The sequence below is a fragment of the Bacillus rossius genome, chromosome 1 (assembly GCF_032445375.1).
Source record: "Bacillus rossius redtenbacheri isolate Brsri chromosome 1, Brsri_v3, whole genome shotgun sequence".
Lineage (NCBI taxonomy): Eukaryota > Metazoa > Arthropoda > Insecta > Phasmatodea > Bacillidae > Bacillus > Bacillus rossius.
The window spans coordinates 3,098,720-3,122,907 of record NC_086330.1 but is presented as its reverse complement, the minus strand read 5'-3'; the positions used below and the strand labels follow the sequence as shown (position 1 = coordinate 3,122,907).

At 41.2% G+C, this 24,188-nt stretch overlaps 1 protein-coding gene across 1 annotated transcript; it reads left to right on the top strand.

The window, feature by feature from the left end:
- Window positions 1-321: 321 nt before the first annotated feature.
- LOC134528610 (uncharacterized) lies at window positions 322-8,631 on the top strand. Its single transcript, XM_063362362.1, has 4 exons — window positions 322-519; window positions 1,327-1,491; window positions 1,622-2,710; window positions 8,590-8,631. The coding sequence occupies exons 1-4, from the start codon at window positions 322-324 to the stop codon at window positions 8,629-8,631; spliced, it is 1,494 nt and encodes a 497-aa protein (XP_063218432.1).
- Window positions 8,632-24,188: the final 15,557 nt, after the last annotated feature.

Below are 24,188 nucleotides of genomic sequence, written 5' to 3'. Positions count from 1 at the left end.
GGAAATATTGGGCATCAGTAATGAATCGCTTTTTTTAAGTGACATTTCATTGGGTGCGATATGAGTAAAATTTCAAAACCGACTTTTAACGCATCGTTTTCGTGAAACATTGTTGTGGAACGATTTCTGACGCCAAAGCGATATAGAGAGAGCAGTACGAGTCGGGATTTGAATTGCTAAAGAAGTTTCACTTGTATCACGTGTACCGAATCCCAGCCACTGGTTGTCAAGTGCCCGAGTTGTCCTCCGGTTGTCAAGTGACCGAGCTGTCCCCCAGCTGACAAGTAACCCGAGCTGTCCTCCTAATGCCAAGTGCCCTATATGTCCACCAGTTATCAAATGCCCGAGCTGTACCCCGGCTGCCAATTGCCCGAGTTGTCCACTAGTTGCCAACTGCTTGAGTTGTCCCCCGGCTGCCAAGTGCCCCAGCTGTCCCCCGGCTCGAGGACGCGAGCTGCCTCGTCGCCCTGGTCTCAGTCGACCAGACCCCGCGGGGCACTAGTGGACGGGGGTTGGCTGGTGGGCGAGGGGGCGGGGGGTTAAAAAACACGTCCGGGCTCTTTAATTCGATTGACGAGCCGAGCACACAGTCGCACGCGCCTCTCCACCCTGCGGCTTCTTTATCCTCGTGTGTTCTTTGTGCGCCCTCCCGCGCCTGCCGCTTGTGTGCCTACCCCCCCTCCCCCAGTGCTGCCCTCAGGGGAGATGATGGATGAGCTGCTACTCTGCCGGCCGGACAGCTTCCCGGAGCTCAGGTGTCTGTGGCGGCCACGTGGCAGCCACGTGGCTGGGTCGCCCCTTTAACACACGGGCGTGTTGTCCCTCTAAACCAGCGGTTCCCAAAAATGTTCAGCTGGCGACCCGCCTGTCCTTATAGGTGGAGACCTGAAAAATTCGCGGATTCATTTCGTGACGTGCTAAAATTCAAATAATTATACCTTTAGTGCTGCTTCTGCGGTTGGTTCACTGTTAATATGGAGTAATGAGGGCCCTCACTCATAGAAGTGTCGAATCACAGGCCGCCCAGTCGAGACGACTCACATGTCAACAGCCAATGAACAGTTGGCATTAGCCCGAGTGTGTAGAGGATAGTGCAGTCTATCCTGGAGGTCATTGAACCCGCGAATTTTTCCGCTCTCTAGGTAGTACTCGTACGATTTAAATACGTTCAAACGGATGTTGTACCAGGAGAGAAGGAGTGCAGTGGAGTGTGGCTAGAATGCATGCAGTTGTTCAGTGGAGTGTGCTAGTGTGCATGCAGGTGTTCAGTGGAGTGTGGCTAGAGTGCATGCAGGTGTGCAGTGGAGTGTGCTAGTGTGCATGCAGGTGTGCAGTGGAGTGTGGCTAGAGTGCATGCAGGTGTGCAGTGGAGTTTGGCTAGAGTGCATGCAGGTGTCCAGTGGAGTATGGCTAGAGTGCATGCAGGTGTGCAGTGGAGTGTGGCTAGAGTGCATGCAGGTGTGCAGTGGAGTGTGGCTTGAGTGCATGCAGGTGTGCAGTGGAGTGTGGCTAGAATGCATGCAGTTGTTCAGTGGAGTGTGCTAGTGTGCATGCAGGTGTTCAGTGGAGTGTGGCTAGAGTGCATGCAGGTGTCCAGTGGAGTGTGCTAGTGTGCATGCAGGTGTGCAGTGGAGTGTGGCTAGAGTGCATGCAGGTGTGCAGTGGAGTTTGGCTAGAGTGCATGCAGGTGTCCAGTGGAGTATGGCTAGAGTGCATGCAGGTGTGCAGTGGAGTGTGGCTAGAGTGCATGCAGGTGTGCAGTGGAGTGTGGCTTGAGTGCATGCAGGTGTGCAGTGGAGTGTGGCTAGAGTGCATGCAGGTGTGCAGTGGAGTGTGGCTAGAATGCATGCAGGTGTCCAGTGGAGTTTGGCTTGAGTGCATGCAGGTGTGCAGTGGAGTATGGCTAGAGTGCATGCAGGTGTGCAGTGGAGTGTGGCTAGAGTGCATGCAGGTGTGCAGTGGAGTATGGCTAGAGTGCATGCAGGTGTGCAGTGGAGTGTGGCTAGAGTGCATGCAGGTGTGCAGTGGAGTGTGGCTAGAGTGCATGCAGGTGTGCAGTGGAGTGTGGCTAGAGTGTATGCAGGTGTGCAGTGGAGTGTGGCTAGAGTGCATGCAGGTGTGCAGTGGAGTGTGGCTAGAGTGCATGCAGGTGTGCAGTGGAGTGTGGCTAGAGTGCATGCAGGTGTGCAGTGGAGTATGGCTAGAGTGTATGCAGGTGTGCAGTGGAGTGTGGCTAGAGTGCATGCAGATGTGCAGTGGAGTGTGGCTAGAGTGCATGCAGGTGTGCAGTGGAGTGTGGCTAGAGTGCATGCAGGTGTGCAGTGGAGTATGGCTAGAGTGCATGCAGGTGTGCAGTGGAGTGTGGCTAAAGTGCATGCAGGAGTGCAGTGGAGTGTGGCTAGAGTGCATGCAGGTGTGCAGTGGAGTGTGGCTAGAGTGCATGCAGGTGTGCAGTGGAGTGTGGCTAAAGTGCATGCAGGTGTGCAGTGGAGTGTGGCTAGAGTGCATGCAGGTGTGCAGTGGAGTGTGGCTAGAGTGCATGCAGGTGTGCAGTGGAGTGTGGCTAGAGTGCATGCAGGTGTGCAGTGGAGTGTGGCTAGAGTGCATGCAGGTGTGCAGTGGAGTATGGCTAGAGTGCATGCAGGTGTGCAGTGGAGTGTGGCTAGAGTGCATGCAGGTGTGCAGTGGAGTGTGGCTAGAGTGCATGCAGGTGTGCAGTCCCGCCTGGTGCTGCTATCGGTCTCTGGAGGCTGCACGAGCAGCGACATCTAGAGCTGATGCACCCCCCTCTCTCTTCCCCATTCCTCCCCGGCTCCCTGAGGACACGCATTCATTTCCCTCTTATTCGCCATTTTCCTTTTGGAATGCGGGACCTCGCCTGCAAGGAGTCGCGGCAATATCCCCCCCCCCCCCAGCCAGGGTCGCCTGGGACCACTAGAGCCTCCCCCCCCCCCCCCGCCCGAGATAAGAACATCCCCTCCACAAAGACGGCTCGCCGAGCGATGAATTAAATAAAAACGCCTCCCCTTCGTCTTCCGCGCCGCTATTGTTTCGTCGGCCGCATTGTTTCCGCATCCACCGGCATAATTTTATATTTCTCCAGAGTTTTAACTCATCACGCCGTAGAGCCCCGGCACCATTCTCTCTCTCTCTCTCTCTCTCTCTCTCTCTCTCCTCGGCCTGCTTTGTTCCGGAGGCCGGGGAAGCGAGGCTCAGTTTCCACCGGCGCAGGTGTGCGCGTGTACACCCGCGTGTTTGGAAGCTGAGCGTACCTCGGCGAGGGAAGCCGTGCGAGACGGCAGGCTCGTGTTTCCTGTTCGCTCCAAGCCCTCGCGGACGTTAGTTAAATCAACGCAATATTCAAACTTTGGGCGGTGATGATACCATTTAATTTTTAATTAGTCTATTGTTTTAAATATAATTACAAGACCTCTCCGATGTCAAATATTTAAGTGAATTTATTCAGGCAGTTGAAAAATTTAAAGAGCTACAGTTTTTTTTATATGAACGGTAACTGGATTTAATAAGGTTCGCTACTGGTACAAGTGTATGACTTTCTATAGATATTTCTGTCAGCTGTTTGACGTAAAGAAAATGTTTGAAAAATTTTATGCCCAGGCGAGTCAAAAAAATTTGGTAAGGCCAATGACATTTAGATTTCAAAAAGTGGTCGAGAGTTTGTGTGGAATTCTTACAAAATATATTGGATTATGTAAAGATTTTTAACGTAAAAATAAATGAAAATGATTTAACTAGATTAGTTTTGGAATATATGACCCCGATGGTAAGGCACGAATGCGCGTTTGTAGCTAGGCCCGTGAGGTTGAGCGAGGCTAGGACATGGGCAAAAGAAGGCGGTAATATATTTGGCGATCGTCAGGTTTTTAATAAGCGAAAAAATAAGTTACATACGTTATTGAGATTGCGCGTAGCAGAATAAATGAAGCCGATAACAACAGCTGTTTTAATCGTGGTGACGTTGGGAATTTTTGACGTGACAACGTCTAATAAATCGATGAACGCCGGCTGCACTCACAAAAAAGTGTTCCGTTACGCACATTGTCCCGTTACGCTGTGTCCCGTTACGCTCATTGTACGCTTGCGCCGCATCTATCTCTCTTCCACTTGATTGGAACAATCTTCGATTTGACTTTTTCGAGGCACATTAAACTTGAAACACTCCCATTCGTTTCCTATTTTTCATATCATCGTCCTATCCTTAACAGAATAACACAGATTGGAAGAAGTTAAATAGCAAACATGTATAAACGTTATAGTTAAAATAATCTGTTCGTTAAAGTAATAAACTTATTTGAATTAATCAGTGTAAATAAAATTAAATGTATCAATTAAATTGTATATTTCATTTCACTCCTTCTTTGTATAAAAGTTATAGTTAAAATAACCAGTTCGTTAAAGTAATAAACATATTTGAATTAATGAGTGCAAATAAAATTAAATTTATCAATTAAATTGCAGATTTCATTTCACTCCTTCTTTGTATCCAGACAAAATAGTAATAATTTAATAAAAATGATTAAATTTTATTCATAAAAGTATGCAATCATTTCATGAATGTTTTGTTATGACGTTTTCACGTTAAACTATCGTCCGTAAACTGACTTTACGGACAACCAAATTTTTTAAATTTAATGTTATTCTAGTAGTATATCATAGCCGGTCCGAGGACAGGCTTAAGGCTGTTGTGTCTGGTGATGGTCCGCCATCTTGGATTGTGATTTCATGGCGACTATCTTGAATCCGTCATCTTGGATTCCACAACTTTGATTTTTTCCGCAATTTTTTCTAGAACTTACGCCATTTTGAATTATGATGTCACCATTGCAATTTTCGTTGTGGTCGTCATCTTAAAAAAAACCGTAATAATTAGCAGACATTTTGGAAATAAAATTTAATTTATAAAATTATTATACTAAACAAAATTTTATAAAATTTTATTTAAAAAAACACACTTTCATCGTAGAGCTCGGTGTCCTCGGTTTGAACCTGATGAGGGCAAAAATAAAAACTGCAACCAATACTTTCCCCATGGTTGCCGCCATCAGACTGACTTCCCACCACTAATTCCAATGTATATATATATATGGGCAGCTAGTATGACGGCATGTCCGCCATCTCGTTTTCGTGGCCTGCTGGCCACCATTTTGTTTAAGTCTGCTGGAGGCCACCGTTTGGTTTTAGTCTGCTAGAGACCGCCATCTTGTTTTCGTGTGCTAGAATCACTGCCGCCATGTTATTTTAGTTTTTACCGTCTAGAGTGTAGTAATCATTTATTATTTCTGTGGCGTCCGCCATATTAAAATTTGAATGCCATCTTGAAAATTCGTAATTATTTAAGTATAAAATTTGCGGTGTGAGTAGGAGCCTTCAGTGTGCAGTGCGCAGTGTGCAGTGTGCCGTGTAGCAGTGTGCAGTGTGTTCTAAGCTGCGCGGTGTTGTCCCCGCTCTGTGATTGGTCGCCCTGGCGGGCCGCTTGCTGCGCGAGGTACAGTCACGTCCCACCACCAGTGCCTCCAGTGCTGTACTTCAGTGTCTGTGAGTGCCGCAGCCGATACTCGGGTGTCTGTGACCTGCGACTGGCGAGGCACAGCGACTCAGAGTCACAGCCACGAGAAGCCGGACAAAGCTGCAGATGGTTGTTTTCATCAGGGAAAGTTGTGAAATATATAGCAAAAAAAAAAACTAGCATTCCTACGTATGCTTTAAAATAAGTTATCATTAGAGACCTGTAAAATACGCGGATTCATTTCCAAATACTTTTGACATTATTTTGCTTCAGTGATTGGGCCACAGTTTATCTGAAGGACTCTGGGCCAATGAAAAATTTTTCACACAAGAATTAGCGAATCACGATCATTCCAGTCAACAGGTGTTACGAGTCGGTAACCAATCTGCAGATGTAATTTGCACGAGTGCATAAAGGATCATGGAGTCTATCCTTTAGGGATTTGAAATCGCGAATTTTACAGGTCTCTAGTTATCATAGTTTCAATTCAAGATCAGAGGGTGTAACTGTATAGGCGAAATATGGCCACTACTGTGCGTTTTAGAAATGTCATCACAAAAATTAAGTTTAAAAATATAAATAAAAACATAGACCTATATATTTTCTTTGTTCAGAATGGTGTATTAACGGAGTGGCGTATTTATTATGATGCAAAATATTATTTTTAGAATATTTTATTGCCAATGTTAAATTATTTTGGTAGCAATGAAATAAGAATGGTTGCAAAGCAAAATTTTGTATGTTCTTGGTTTGTGTGCATTTTTTTTTTTTTTTTTTTTTTTTTTTTGCAATTTAATCTGAGGTTAGGATTTTCAGCACTCGAAATTTGCGGCTATGCAGTTTTCAATTTTTGAAACATAATATAAAGCTTTTTAACATTGTGTTTGGTTTTATCCGTATTGAAAAAAATAAGTTATCTTATACATAAGACGGTTAATATCCCCAGCAAAGTACGACCAATAAATATATTCAAGGTTGTTATGTTGCCTCTAAATTCCACACAGTTCTCGGATTTCAAAGAAAATTAGAGCTTTAGTTATAGCAATGAGTTGCCACTCTTTATTACCTTGCTTTGTGGACAAGATATTTGTCGCAACAATTACTTGGCTGATAGGATAATTTTCAACAACAAAAAAAGGGGGTTGTCTGTAAAGTCGGTTTACGGACGATAATTTTACGTGATAAAGGTCATAACAAAACATTGATGAAATGATTGATCCAGAAGAAAATGAAATATCATATTCAGCCTGAGACTGAGTCGTAATAGGTTTTTGCAACCAATCCATTTAGGGTATTAAAAATATTATATTCTTTGAGGAAGAAATTTTTTTAAAATTTTTCTATCTTTTGTATGATAAAATATACCTCTGCATACTTTTATGAATAAAATTGAATCATTTTTATTGAACTATCACTATTTTGTATGGATACAAACAAGGAGTAAAATGAAATCTACAATTTAATTAATAAATTTACTTATATTTGCATTCATTAATTCAAATATAGTTATTACTTTTGAAGTGTCGTGCGCGCCTTATTTAATTTTAGCAGTACAAAAAAAATTTCAGCCGCCGGGATTTCATCCGTCAACCTATCGATTGGTGGTCAGCGATGCTAACCTCACGACCACGAGGCCATATTGGAGTCAATTGTTTCAGATATTATAAATATAATATTCCACGCACGATATTTGTTTGAAATTTTTTTAACTAGCATATTTTCTGTTGGACTCTAAATATTTACATGCTCGTGGGCTCATAACTATAATACGGTGTGTGATTTAGTTGATCAAATAATAACTCATGACATATAATTACCAATGTCAAACAAAAGTGTGAAAAGTATCATACCAGCAATAAATATTTAGTTACACATCTAAAACAATACTCATACAACACTGTTTAAATATACTGATTCACACTAGTAATTAAAATAATACGTACTTGTAAGAACGCCATTTCCTTGCGAATATACTCCCGTGGCGCGGTGCACAACAATAACCTCGAACCCCGCTATGTTGTCGTCTGCCCCAAGCCGTGTGTGGCGACATGCGCAGGCGTGATCCAACCGGCGCGACCCGCCTATCCCTGCAGCATGGCGGGGTGAAACCTGAGCAGTACGCCGCCACGTGGCGGCCGAGAACTCTGTACCGTCCGCAACATACCAGAGAGATGCCACGCATGCGTAAACAGGACACATCCGTAGTGGGACATCCGTAGTGGGACATCCGTAGTGGGACAATTTTTTATTGCGTGCAGCCAGCGTTCATCGATTTATTAGACTTTGTCACGTCAAAAAAAAAACCTCAACATATGAAGTATCGAATCAAATGCACCCCAGTCGAAAGATGTCACAATTCAGTAGACAAATAGCAGGCCAATTTTACCCAAATACACAGATAATAGTGGAGTATATCCCAGATGTCTCTGAAACCGCGAATTTTCCTAGTCCCTAACTATATGTAGTGGCAGGCATATTTTCGCGAAAATATTCCGAGACTGGCTGAATGTTAAAACACTGTAGAATCGTCCGTGTTTCTTGACTGGGTGAGTTTCCTAGAGTTAGATATTTGAAAAATTCACAAATTCATTTCGTGAAATGCTACAATTCAAATAATTATACCTTAGTGCTGCTTCTGCCATTGGTTCACTGTTAATCTGGAGTAATGAGGGCCAGTTAGAGACCCTCACTCATAGAAGTGTCGAATCACAGGCTGCCCAGTTGAAACGACTCAAGTCAACAGCCAATGAACAGTTTGCATTTGTCCGAGTGTGTGGAGGATAGTGGAGTCTATCCTGGAGTCCATTAAACCAGCGAATTTTCCCGGTCTCTACCAATCACAGTACGGAAGCAAACGCGTCCTGAGTGGCTCGGTCAAACAAGGTAACGACTTCTCTCACGTGGAGGAAACCGCCTGGTGCGGGTATACCTTGTTGCAGTCTAGTTGAGTCCAGGTTGTTTCCTGACCCGAACTGTGAGTTGAGAAGCGGTGCAACCCGCCGCGTGGAAGTGGTGGTGTGTACCAGGGGTGTAGCGGGGCGAGGGGGTGGCGTGTCCGACAGGTCGAGCCCAAGAGCCCAATGGCGCCCCTGGGGCTGTCGTGAGGAACTGCCTGCCAGCGGCCGCTGCGCCGATAAGAAAGTGTGTTAGCGGCCGCCGCTGGTGACGCATGGGCCTCCTGGTCGCATGGAGGGGATGACTCGGTCAGGGGAAATGCTAGGTTATAAGTAGAGACCGGAAAATTCGCTGATTTATTCGGTGATAAGCTAGAATTCAAACACATATACCTCTTAGATAATTTTACTATTGGCTTACTGTTCAGCTGGACGAATCTCAACAAGTTATAAACCCTCAACCACAGAAGGATCGAATCACAGGCAAACCAGCTGAAATGTCTTATAAATTGGCAGCCAATGAACCTGCGTTATTTGCCCGAGTGTACAGGGGTATGTGCAGTCTATCCTGAAGGCCAACGAAATCGCGAATTTTGCAGGTCTCTAGTTGTAAGTAGGTACAGACCGGAAAAATTCGCGAATTCATTTCGCGATAGGCTAAAATACAAATAGTTATACCTCAGTTCTGCCTCTGCTATTGGCTCAGAACTCACCTGGATGTCTCTGGGCCAATGAGAAACACCCTTCCAAAGCTATATCGAATCACAGGCTGCTACGTTGGGACGTCTCACAAGACAGCAACCAATGAGTGGGTGACATTTGACCGAGTGTACGTAGAACTGTGGAGTTCATCCTAGAGATCATTGAACCCGCGAATTTTTCCTGTCCCTACTTATAAGTAGAGACTGGAAAAATTCGCGGTTTCAATGACCACTAGGATAGACTCCACGATTCTCTATGTACTCGGGCAACTATCACCTGGTCATTGGCTACCGACTCGGGACACCTGTTTACTGCGATTCTTATGATTCGATACTTCTTTTGTTGAGTGTTTGCCATTGTCTCAGAGACCTTCAGGTAAATTGCGGTCCAATCACTGACGAAGCATTAAGCTAAACGAGTTATGATTCCAGCCTGTCTCGAAAGGAATCCGCGAAATTTTCCGGTCTCTAGTTATAAGTCTCCAACACTCGATCATTCCGCGAATTCGTTTGTTCGCGGCTAGACAGCGACATTTACGTTCACATCTGCTGAACTGTGTAGCAGGTCACATGTCGGCTTTCTGCTACCGTGGGCCGAGATGGCGAACTCGAAGCAGGAAGACGCAACAAAGTGAAAACCACTGAAAGTTGTAAAAGTCGCTTTCCACTTAATCAGCGGAGAAAAAAAAATCTATGTTGGTTCTAGTGTGTTGTCACGCCATAATAACGAGCTGTTTCAAGGGATTTTAGTCATAGTAAATTACCCAGTACCCAAGTAAAATTAAGAGTATTCTTATTTTAAAAGAATCCAGACTCAATATACCTCTAAAATGCATTCTTCCACACGATAGACTACTGTAACTTTCAAACGGTTCTCGTAAAATTGTTAGCCATGCAGGCTGTTAAGTTTATCCTTCATTCCCGTACGACCTCTCCATCATTGTTTTGAGTCTAACTCTAATAGTTGGACACGCTTCGTAACCTTTTATTACTGCAATATTTATGTTTGCAAACAGCGGAATATATATATATATATCTTTTTTTACTCGTTTCGGTGAAGTATTTATCATGCAACGCGAAAATTAAATATTTAACTGGGCTTTCTCAAATATTTACTCTGTTCGACTCGGCTACCTTTTTTTTTTAATCAAGTTTGCACTCTCGAGGCTCCGGGACAACATAATGACCACACGGAAAACAAAACAAAAAAAAAATCATAATGAAAGGTGCAGCAACATTGCCACCGAGTTCTGTGGATTGTATTTCCGTTGCAATGAGACTATTTTTGTGCCTATTGCCCCCCGACCTAATTTGTTGTAGGCCTACTTCATTGTGGCCTGGATGACTTGTGATTAGAGACCGGAAAAATTCGCGGGATCAATGACCTCCAGGATAGACTCCACAATCCTCTACACACTCTGGCAAATGCCAACTGTTCATTGGCTGTTGACTTGTGAGTCGTCTCGACTGGGCGGCCTGTGATTCCACGCTTCTACGTGTGAGGGTCTCTAATTGGCCCTCAGTCCTCCAGATTAACAGTGCACCAATGGCAGGAGCAGCAATAAGGTATGATTATTTGAATTGTAGCATTTCACGAATTGAATCCGCGAATATTCCAGGTCTCTACTTGTGATGTTGGCCGCGCTCCTGCAGAGGGGGTAGGGGGGAGGGGGCCTTTCACCAGAAGTCCTCGGAGACTGGCCGACTGCAGACCGCTGTACTCCGCTGTACTCCGCTGTACTCCCCTCGCTCCAGGAGTACCCGTGCTCCACTCATGTCTCTGACCAGCACGACTCCTGGTGTGCAATGAGGCGCGAGACTCAGACATTCTCGTCCAACACCGGAGATAGAATATTGTTGCAGTAAAGTGTCTTGTGTCGATGGACATTTTTTTACGTGACAACGTATAATAAATCGATGAACGCCGTCTGCACGCACGAAAAAGTGTCTCGTTACGCACATTGTCCCGTTACAATGTGTCCCGTCACGCTCATTGTACGCTTGCGCCGCATCTATCTCTCTTCCACTTGATTGGAATAACCATCGATTTGACTTTTTCGAGATACATTAAACTTGAAACACTCCCATTCGTTTCCTGCTTTTCCTATCATCGTCCTATCCTTAACCGAATAACACAGATTGGAAGAAGTTAAATAGCAAATATGTATAAAAGTTATAGTTAAAATAATCCCTGCGTTAAAGTAATAAACATATTTGAATTAATGAGTGCAAATAAAAGTAAATTTATCAATTAAATTGTAGATTTCATTACACTCCTTCTGTGTATCCATACAAAATAGTGATAATTCAATAAATATGATTCAATTTTATTCTTAAAAGTATGTAATCATTTCATCAATGTTTTGTTATGACGTTGTCACGTTAAATATCGTCCGTAAACCATTTTACAGACAACCAATTACTATCACTTTTGGCACTTCATATTGCAATTGGTTCTAGAGATTGAGCCTTGATACATATTTTAGCTGAGTCATCTCTAAGCAGCCCTTTTAATGATTTTAGTGTAATCGTGCTAGCTGTTCTTTTGCTAACGGTTTTCGTAAAAATTATGAGTACAAATGCATACAAGTAATGTTATCAATGGTAATTTAAGTTTTTAGTAGTTTGGCATTCAATGTTTTAGTCTGGGTTTTAATTTTATAGTGGTAGACTATTTTGTAATATATTATTTTTGTAATGCCCTATATTTATGTCCTCTTTAATATGTTGCAGTATTTTACTTCATCTCATCACTATCCGACGAGCAGGCTTGTAGCAAAGTCTCTGGTTTATTTTCATGTTTCCTATGTTCATTAGATTATCATAATAATTATCTACTTTCACCGCTCTATTTTATTTTCCCAGTACGTTTCGTCACACTAAAATTAAAATATTTTTGAAGTTATACTTCTTTAGGCGCGTTATGAAAAAATGATGAGAGTGAAATTTTAAGATGCGCGCGCATCACTGTAACACAAAATTAACAGTTTGAAGCTGCCCGTCAAAAGGCTCATAAAGTCTCGAAAAAAAGCTACCAACAAAATAGAAATAGAACCTCTATTAGTCGCGCATGTTGGCACGCTCGTCGCCTCTGATCACTGTTTTCATATTTATCATATTTATCCACATGTTTCTAGTTTATACAGTCACAACACGTGTTTTAGTTTCATACAAGTGCGAATTATATATGTGCTAATAAATTATATTCAGTTGTGATTTAAATTGAATGTTTTGATTAATATTATTTACTAGTTATTCGTAAATATTAGTATAAAAAAAATGTGCCTTTATACTTTTTCAAGTGCTCCAATATAATTGAGGTAAACTATCCGTATGTATTATTTATTGATATAAATTAAAATATTATTATTTAATATAATTAATACTAAATATTACTAAATTATTAATAGTAGTATAGTAATGACGGTCCGAGATCAGGGTCCAGGGGGTGGAGCCGAGAGCCTAGCCACATCTCTGACGTCACGTCCATCTCTGACGTAACGGCGGCCATCTTGGACGAGCGTAACGGGACACAGCGTAACGGGACATAACGTAACGGGACAAGTAGATCACGGCGGCTATTTTGGATCCGCCATTTTGGATGACGTCATTTTGTTTTCTAGAAAATTCCGGCATTGTGTTGTCCGCCATATTGGATGATGACATCACCGTTGTAATTATCGTTATGGTCGCCATCTTGAAATTAGGACGCCATCTTGGAAATCCGCAATTTTTATCCGATTTTAATGGAAAAAAAATTTAAAATTTATAAAAAAATTCAATTAATAAAATTTTAATAAAATATTTATAAAAAATATATTTTTACGACACGAAGTTTGGAGTCCTCGGTTCGAACCCGGTGAGGGCAAAAAAACTAAAAATGACGACAGGCTCCTTCCTCAAGGGTGGATGCTGACATACTGACTCCCACCACTTTGTTTTAAAGCATATTAATCGTCAGCTGGTATGACGTCATGTCCGCCATCTTGTCTTCGTCTGCTGGAGATCACCATCTTGTTTTCGTCCGCTAGAGTGTGCTGATACCATGTTAGTATAATTATCTGGTCACCACACCTTTGACCTTGACCTTGAACTTTGACCTTGACCTTGAAATTTGACCTTGACCTTTAAATTTGACTTTGTCCTTGAAATTTGACCTTGACCTTGAAATTTGACTTTGTCCTTGAAATTTGACTTTGTCCTTGTCGACCATCATGGATCCGACATTTTATGTTCAGTACATGCTACCAGGAGCCACCACCTGCCGGAGTATGCAATCTTGTGTGTGTACTTGTATTATTAAATACATTTCCATCTGGATAGTTTTATTCTAACCCGCTACAGTGCAGTAATCATTTATTATTACTGTGACACCCGCCATCTTGAAATTTGGCCGCCATCTTGAAATCATGTAATAATGTAGCTAGAAAAGCGGGAAAAAATCCAAAATTCATTAAATAAATCACTCATTAACTTACATATTGATTCGATCGATTCCTGTCCTCGGTTGGATACCCGATCGATGCAATAATGTTTAATTTTATGTAAAAAATAATAATTTCAATAAACCATGTTCAACATTCGTAAAGAGACTTTAAATCATCTACTACCATCATCCTATCAGACATCAATACCACCATCTTGAAATCATGTAATAATGTAGCTAGAAAAGCGGGAAAAAATTCCAAATTCATTAAATAAATTTGTAATCCATATAATGATTGAATAGATCGACTAAGGTCCTTGGTTCGATTCCTGGCCGATACAAAACAACTTTAATTTAAAAAAAATACTAAAAAAGTGTTAGGTTTGAGAAAATAAAAACACCACAAGTTCCTTTTTAAAATAATTTTATTACATAAATTCAATACACTACTACAAGTACAAAAAAACACTGACAAATTACCAAAGCCTTTTGGATTCCTCGATTCAAACAGTCTTCTTATTGTACGGACTAAGCCTTTTACATGACTTTAAATGTCTATCCGATCCGGTCATCACCGCAGCCAGAGACGGACTGAAGTTCATATCACTTATATAGTCTCATTAGCCGGTACAACACATGAGTCAAATCAATAACCATGTTCATTATACGTCTCGGAGCATTTTTTATAATGACGATGGAAGCTATCGAGACGTGAAATTAGTTTATTGCACTTATTGCACTGAAAGAGTATTCTTTGAACATTATTAGAACAACCGCTTCTTTCATGTCTGCGAGCATTTGAGGTGATAGTAAATGATGCACCACAGTATTTGCACTGATGCGAAGTACGATCTTCATTAATTGAAGTATTCAATGCTGATGAAACTTCAGCTGATGGTGGAACAGCACATATTGAAGTCTCCTCCAGTGTTGTCAGAGGCGTTGCCAACGGGATCTGCTCCAACATAATCGGCGCTGACGTCATGGTTCCCGTAGTCGATGGTACATACTCCATCGAGTTCGACGTTAAAGTCGGTAAAGATGCCATCGAAGTCTCAAGAACAGGCAATTACACAACTTATGCACCAGAAGAAACAAACTAGGTGATCCGTACACCGTCAACGGCAGTAACAAACTGAGCGTCCTGCTGTCTAGGACTCGTTTATATACATTAACCGGTATGAATAATACGCTAGTCAAATCAAGAACAATTTACTAAAATACTAGAGTCAAAACAACATTAAAAAAATAGAAGCACCATCAACAAAAAAGGAAGCACATTTGGAAGCACCATCAAAAAAGGAAAAACAATAGGAAGCACCGTCAACGAAAAGGCAGCACATTTGGAAGCACCGACAACGAAAAGGCAGCACATTTGGCAGCACCGACAACGAAAAGGCAGCACATTTGGAAGCACCGACTACGAAAAGGCAGCACATTTGGAAGCACCGACAACGAAAAGGCAGCACATTTGGAAGCACCGACAACGAAATGGCAGCACATTTGGAAGCACCGACTACGAAAAGGCAGCACATTTGGAAGCACCGACAACGAAATGGCAGCACATTTGGAAGCACCGACTACGAAAATCCAGCACATTTGGAAGCACCGTCATCGAAAAGGCAGCACATTTGGAAGCACCGACTACGAAAAGGCAGCACATTTGGAAACACCGACAACGAAAAGGCAGTTTCTGCTAGCTTGTAAACTTATCATTGTTGAGCAAAGATAGAGTTCTTGTACAAGCCAGAAATTTATGCATTTTTTTATTTTTTTTATTTTTTTATTAATTTATTTTTATTTTTAAATATTTTTCCTGTAATTTTATGATATCAAAGAAAACATGTGGTGGTTTTCTCCGAGTACTTTTGACTAATCTGGTCAATATTATGATGGTTTTCTCCGTGTGCTCGTGATTATTCTTGCCAATATTATGATGGTTTTCTCCGTGTGCTCCTGATTATTCTTGTCAATATTTTGATGGTTTTTCCCGTGTTCTTGCAATCATTCCTGTGGTTTCTTCAAGTGTTTCTGACTATTCTGAGAAACCGCTCTCTGCATGGATTTTTTTTGTCTAATGAGACATGTCATTTTATTTGGAGTTACATTTAATTCGATAATTTCTGCTACTAAATCAAAACTTGCAATATTTTTATCAGGTGGAATTATAAAATATCATTACTCAGTCAAATTAATATTACGCCATGACACATATGTGGAGCACCAACATGCAAGACAAACTTCCTTTTCCTTGGAGTCTAGCGAAGCCATCCTTCTTTTGCGATCGTTAGTGAGCATCCCGCATCCCGCATAAAAGAACTAAATATTATTTACCTGCAAGCAACATATGGCGACATCTGTTGTTGAAAAGCAGAACTACATGCATAAAGTACTTTTGCATGAGATATATTAATTCTCACTGATGAAATATGAAAAAAATTCTATTTAAGTATTGGATCTAATTTAAAACACTCAATTGGTATCTGGCATTAGTCTCAGTAACTAATATGAATTACGATTTGGGATCTGACGCTGTATCGAAAGAACATAGGTGTAAGTTTTGCAGTAAAGAGTTTATCTTGAGAAAGAATAAAAGACAACACGAGAAGAATGACTGTGTTAAAAATCCACTGCGCAATATGAATAGTTGTGTTCGATGTAGCAAGTCGTTTACGCGGAGAGAGAGCCTAAAAAGACATTGCAGAACTTGTAGCGCCAAGCCTGCGTACAAGCTAGAGGACAACGATGAATCTACTAGCCTAAGGAAGAGTGATCTGCATTACGACAATAATTTTCTTGGCTCTTCCGATCTCGACAAAGAACTTAAATTGAAGGAGGTTGATGATTTACGGAAGAATGAAGACAATGGAAGAATCCTTAACGTGAAAAGTGAGAATATATTCCAGCCGAATTCAAGTAGATCTTTCCTACTTTGTAAAAATGATGGACTCCTAAAAAGGAAGCATGAAGACGATGAAGACACTTCAACATCATCAACATCGAATTATTACGGTAAATTGGGTGAAGACGATTCCTTCTACGGTGATTGTTACAGTGACTCTGAGGCTGTTTACAAAGACATAGACTATGATGAAGCACCTAAAGCTGACAAGATCGAAGAATGTGGTTGTGTCCTGAGACCGAAACGATGGAAACGACGTGATATATTAAATAAATCTGATCAAGCTTGTGATGATCACTGTCTCAAAAATGAAAGTTACCCTGAGGTTGGTGGTAAAACGGAAGACACCAGAGATCATAATATTTATTATAAACGTGCAAGGAAGATGGTGGTAGAAGAGTATGATTACACATCATGGAAAGATCCAAACATATTGGTTGACCGGCTAAGACTTCTACATGGTTCGCTTTGTGCAGGAAACTATTCGTGCATCAAAGAAATATCCTTCATACTCAAGGAACTGAGGAAAGCTGGCTACATACAATAATGGCTTGTTTCACTTGCTTTTGTATAATGTAAAGAAATAAAATAAATAATTAAAATTATAAAAATTAAAAGTTTTTATTTCTTGCATTCTGATTTCTAATTAAGACTTAGATCTCGCAACGTGTCCTTCCTTTTTGTCTTTTTTGTTGATGGAGCTTCCAAATGTGCTTCCTTATTCGATGGTGCTTCCAAAATGTGCTTCCTTATTCAATAGTGCTTCCAAAATGTGCTGCCTTTATGATGGTGCATCCAAAATGTGCTGCCTTTTTCGTTGGCGGTGCTTCCAAAAGTGCTGCCTTTTCGTTGTCGGTGCTTCCAAATGTACAGCCTTTTCGTTGTCGGTGCTGCCAAATGTGCTGCCTTTTCGTAGTCGGTGCTTCCAAATGTGCTGCAATTTCGTTGTCGGTGCTTCCAAATGTGCTGCCTTTTCGTTGTCGGTGCTTCCAAATGTGCTGCCTTTTCGTAGTCGGTGCTTCCAAATGTGCTGCCTTTTCGTTGTCGCTGCTGCCAAATGTGCTGCCTTTTCGTTGTCGGTGCTTCCAAATGTGCTGCCTTTTCGTAGTCGGTGCTTCCAAATGTGCTGCCTTTTCGTTGACGGTGCTTCCTATTGTTTTTCCTTTTTTGATGGTGCTTCCAAATGTGCTTCCTTTTTTGTTGATGGTGCTTCTATTTTTTTAATGTTGTTTTGACTCTAGTATTTTAGTAAATTGTTCTTGATTTGACTAGCGTATTATTCATACCGGTTAATGTATATAAACGAGTCCTAGACAGCAGGACGCTCAGTTTGTTACTGCCGTTGACGGTGTACGGATCACCTAGTTTGTTTCTTCTGGTGCATAAGTTGTGTAATTGCCTGTTCTTGAGACTTCGATGGCATCTTTACCGACTTTAACGTCGAACTCGATGGAGTATGTACCATCGACTACGGGAACCATGACGTCAGCGCCGATTATGTTGGAGCAGATCCCGTTGGCAACGCCTCTGACAACACTGGAGGAGACTTCGATATGTGCTGTTCCACCATCAGCTGAAGTTTCATCCGCATTGAATACTTCAATTAATGAAGAGCGTACTTCGCATCAGTGCAAATACTGTGGTGCATCATTTACTATCACCTCAAATGCTCGCAGACATGAAAGAAGCGGTTGTTCTAATAATGTTCAAAGAATACTCTTTTAGTGCAATAAGTGCAATAAACTAATTTCACGTCTCGATAGCTTCCATCGTCATTATAAAAAATGCTCCGAGACGTATAATGAACATGGTTATTGATTTGACTCATGTGTTGTACCGGCTAATGAGACTATATAAGTGATATGAACTTCAGTCCGTCTCTGGCTGCGGTGATGACCGGATCGGATAGACATTTAAAGTCATGTAAAAGGCTTAGTCCGTACAATAAGAAGACTGTTTGAATCGAGGAATCCAAAAGGCTTTGGTAATTTGTCAGTGTTTTTTTGTACTTATAGTAGTGTATTGAATTTATGTAATAAAATTATTTTAAAAAGGAACTTGTGGTGTTTTTATTTTCTCAAACCTAACACTTTTTTAGTATTTTTTTAAATTAAAGTTGTTTTGTATCGGCCAGGAATCGAACCAAGGACCTTAGTCGATCTAATCAATCATTATATGGATTACAAATTTATTTAATGAATTTGGAATTTTTTCCCGCTTTTCTAGCTACATTATTACATGATTTCAAGATGGTGGTCTTGATGTCTGATAGGATGATGGTAGTAGATGATTTAAAGTCTCTTTACGAATGTTGAACATGGTTTATTGAAATTATTATTTTTTACATAAAATTAAACATTATTGCATTGATCGGGTATCTAACCGAGGACAGGAATCGATCGAATCAATATGTAAGTTAATGAGTGATTTATTTAATGAATTTTGGATTTTTTCCCGCTTTTCTAGCTACATTATTACATGATTTCAAGATGGCGGCCGAATTTCAAGATGGTGGGTGTCACAGTAATAATAAATAATTACTGCACTGTAGCGGGTTAGAATAAATTTATCCAGATGGAAATGTACTCTATAATACAAGTACACACACAAGATGGCATACTCCAGCAGGTGGTGGCTCCTGGTAGCATGTACTGAACATAAAATGTCGGATCCATGATGGTCGACAAGGACAAAGTCAAATTTCAAGGACAAAGTCAAATTTCAAGGTCAAGGTCAAATTTCAAGGTCAAGGTCAAATTTCAAGGACAAAGTCAAATTTAAAGGTCAAGGTCAAATTTCAAGGTCAAGGTCAAAGTTCAAGGTCAAGGTCAAAGGTGTGGTGACCAGATAATTATACTAACATGGTATCAGCACACTCTAGCGGACGAAAACAAGATGGTGATCTCTAGCGGACGAAGACAAGATGGCGGACATGACGTCATACCAGCTGACGATTAATATGCTTTAAAACAAAGTGTTGGGAGTCAGTATGTCAGCATCCACCCTTGAGGAAGGAGCCTGTCGTCATTTTTAGTTTTTTTGCCCTCACCGGGTTCGAACCGAAGACTCCAAACTCCGTGTCGTAAAAGGATATTATTTATAAATATTTTATTAAAATTTTATTAATTGAATTTTTTTATAAATTTTAAATTTTTTTTCCATTAAAATCGGATAAAAATTGCGGATTTCCAAGATGGCGTCTAAATTTCAAGATGGCGACCATAACGATAATTACAACGGTGATGTCATCATCCAATATGGCGGACAACACAATGCCGGAATTTTCTAGAAAACAAAATGACGTCATCCAAAATGGCGGATCCAAAATAGCCGCCGTGATCTACTTGTCCCGTTACGTTATGTCCCGTTACGCTGTGTCCCGTTACGCTCGTCCAATATGGCCGCCGTGACGTCAGAGATGGACGTGACGTCAGAGATGTGGCTCAGCTCTCGGCTCCACCCCCTGGACCCTGATCTCGGACCGTCATTACTATACTACTATTAATAATTTAATAATTATTATTGGTTATTTAATAATTACAAAATAAAAAATACATTTAATAAAACATTTAATAAACAATTTGTGATAAATATTACAATCTAACATCAAATTAAAATATTAATTTTTAATATTTATAATTAAATTGATTAAATAATAAATATTTATAAAAATAAATGAACAAATTTAATGAAAACTTTTGAATAAAAATGAAAAGTGAATATTAAATTAAGAAAATAATAAATATTTAAAAATGAATAAACATAAAATTAAATTATTTTAATTTTTTATTAAATTTATTTATTTTCTTTTAAAATATTAAATAATCAATAATAAATATTTACAATTAATATCCTTATAATATTTAGTACAAATTATGTCATATATATTTATCATACTCTAAATTTTATTTTTTTAATTTTTCAAATTTAAACTGAACATTAGTGACTGTGTTGACTATTTTTTCCAGCCCTTTTGTTATTTTATTGTAATTAATTATTTGAATGCAATTAAAAACTATTTTTTAATGTTGCCAAAGAAGTATAACTTCTCACTTCCGTACATAAGTACACGCACCCATTTTTTACATCACAAAGTACAATTATGTTTCCCTTTTTAGTTGTGATGTACATGCGTGTATGAGTGTATACGGGTCCATGCTCCAGCATGAATGGCAGGCCTGCAGGTTTCCATACCACTTACGTAACGGCACTGACTTGTAAAATAATTACGAGCCAAGTCAAACCTCGGTGATCAATTGAGAAGCTTATCATCTTGTGTGTAGGGGCATGTATTTTTCGCGAGAAAAAAATATCTGATCTCTCATTAGACATTTCTATATGGCATGACCTCACCAGCGATGTCTTCTTTGTGATTGGCGGGCGTCTGCGAGAGAGGCCATCGCCCTGTTAGCCCGGGCCAATCAGGACGCGTTTGACTCCGCACTGGGTGGCCATGAAGTTTCAACACACACCTGATCTGGACATCTTTTCACAAAAACTACAAGGCCCTACTCGTGTGACACTTGGCAAGCAACCGAAACTTAAAATTACAATTTCACGTTACTGGGTCGTAGTTCATCCGTCATTCCCCCCCCCCCCCCACACTCGACTATGATCCAATGAAATCAGATATCGCGCGGAAGTCTTGAAAGGTGAGGCTAGTATGAATAACTAGGCTAGTATGAATAACTATGGTACGAAGTCTGTGTCGAAAAATGACTAAGAACCATAATTTTTATTTTAAAAAAATGGGGTTGTCTGTAAAGTCGGTTTACGGACGATAAATTTACGTGATAACGTCATAAGCAAACATGGATGAAAAATTGCATACTTTTTCATTTTATAATATTATTTACAGTTGTTTGCAAAATTAAATTTAAATAATTTGTTTGAATATAATCACGAACAATTAGTCAAAAAGCCCGCCTTAACCTGTTTGATATTATGGAAGATTTCTCGCACGGTGGTTGGCCGGTTCTTGCACGCTCGGCTCGGATGGAACGTGACAAATTTTTTGTGCGTTCATCGATTTACAAGACGTTATCACGTCAAAAAAAAACATGTATTCCTGGCCAGTGCTTACTCAGAACTGGTGTAGTTGATGCGAGAATGTAGGCTGGACGTGAGCTGGTGAATCAGTCCTCGTGTGAGAAGAGCGGCCGGATCGCAAGAAGCCAAGCGGCCGGCCAGACCGTGCGTCATAAAGCCAGTCGCCGCGGCTGTAATGTGATTGTCGCAGCCGCGCGCCTGAAGAAACCCGGAAGACGGTCCCCCGGAGGCTGTAAATCCTCGCCGGAGTCCTCCGGGCAGTCCGGGCAGTCCGGGGAGGAGCGCTAATGCAGACAAACGGCCCTCGCCGGAGGAACAGCCGCCGTCGCGTGGCCGGACAGGCGAATGGACTCCGGAGATTCAGGAGCGGCTTCGGGCGGCGAGTTAGCGGGGCCGTTCTCCGCGCGTTTAGCGCCAGATTGTGTCCTGCCCTGCCTCCTCCCCCCCCCCCCCCCCCCACACAGTCTGCTGAGACTGCTGTACCCCCTCCAGTCCCGCCGAGCACGCCGGCAGACTGTCACTCTCCACCGACCCGAGATGACTCTCCGAGTTAAAACAGTGATGGTCCCAAAGCTGAGGAAGTCTTCTGGCATTATCTTTGAAAGATTTGTGCAATGGGAGTGCATGACTTGATGTAAGCTTTTGGACATGCACCATTGCTAAGCACATGTATGTCTGTAGAAGAAAACTACTAAAAACCAAAAGACAAAAAACACAAATTAAGCAAATATAGCTGTTGTTAACAGGATATACACCAAATAATATTCCATAACAGGAATATGGTCAATAAAGAAAAATGGACTAAGAAAACGAAAAAAAACCACAAATGATGAATTGAACCCCCAAAAAATTCAGCACAACAGTTGAAACAAGACAAAAACACAACAAAACGAAATGACGAAACAAATACAATAGTTTTCCAAAACAGAAACAAGCCAACACAACAGTTGAAACGAGACAAAAATACAACAAAACGAAAAGACGAAACAAACACAACAGTTTTCCAAAACAGAAACAAGTGACGTTTCGGAAACTGCTATCTGCTCCCGTCCTCAGGCAGAGACGCACATGGTACGAAAACACAGGTGCGACTGAAGTGACTGAATTGAAGTATTCAATGCTGATGAAACTTCAGCTGATGGTGGAACAGCACATATCGAAGTCTCCTCCAGTGTTGTCAGAGGCGTTGCCAACGGGATCTGCTCCAACATCGTCGGCGCTGACGTCATGGTTACCGTAGTCGATGGTACATCCTCCATCGAGTTCGACGTTAAAGTCGGTAAAGATGCCATCGAAGTCTCAAGAACAGGCAATTACACGACTTATGCACCAGAAGAAACAAACTAGGTGATCCGCACACCGTCAACGGCAGTAACAAACTGAGCGTCCTGCTGTCTAGGACTCGTTTATATACATTAACCGGTATGAATAATACGCTAGTCAAATTAAGAACAATTTACTAAAATACTAGAGTCAAAACAACATTAAAAAAATAGAAGCACTATCAACAAAAAAGGAAGCACATTTGGAAGCACCATCAAAAAAGGAAAAACAATAGGAAGCACCGTCAACGAAAAGGCAGCACATTTGGAAGCACGGACTACGAAAAGGCAGCACATTTGGAAGCACCGACTACGAAAAGACAGCACATTTGGCAGCACCGACAACGAAAAGGCAGCACATTTGGAAGCACCGACTACGAAAAGGCAGCACATTTGGAAGCACCGACAACGAAAAGGCAGCACATTTGGAAGCACCGACAACGAAATGGCAGCACATTTGGAAGCACCGACTACGAAAAGGCAGCACATTTGGCAGCACCGACAACGAAAAGGCAGCACATTTGAAGCACCGACAACGAAATGGCAGCACATTTGGAAGCACCGACTACGAAAAGGCAGCACATTTGGAAGCACCGTCATCGAAAAGGCAGCACATTTGGAAGCACCGACTACGAAAAGGCAGCACATTTGGAAGCACCGACAACGAAATGGCAGCACATTTGGAAGCACCGACTACGAAAAGGCAGCACATTTGGAAGCACCGTCATCGAAAAGGCAGCACATTTGGAAGCACCGACTACGAAAAGGCAGCACATTTGGAAGCACCGACAACGAATAGGCAGCACATTTGGAAGCTCCATCAACAAAAAGGCAGCACATTTGGATGCACCGACAACGAAAAGGCAGCACATTTGGAAGCACCATCATCGAAAAGGCAGCACATTTGGAAGCTGCATCAACAAAAAAAAAGGCAAAAAGGAAGCACAAGTTACGAGATCTAAGTCTTAGTTAGAAATCAGAATAGAAGAAATAAAAACATTAAATTCTTATAATTTAAATTATTTATTTTATTTCTTTACATTATACAAATGCAAGTAAAACAAGCCATTATTGTATGTAGCCAGCATTCCTCAGTTCCTTGAGTATGAAGGATATTTCTTTGATGCACGAATAGTTTCCTGCACAAAGCGAACCATGTAGAAGTCTTAGCCGGTCAACCAATATGTTTGGATCTTTCCATGATGTGTAATCATTCTCTTCTACCACCATCTTCCTTGCACCTTTATAATAAATATTATGATCTCTGGTGTCTTCCGTTTTACCACCAACCTCAGGGTAACTTTCATGTTTGAGACGGTGATCATCACAAACTTGATCAGATTTATTTAATATATCACGTCGTTTCC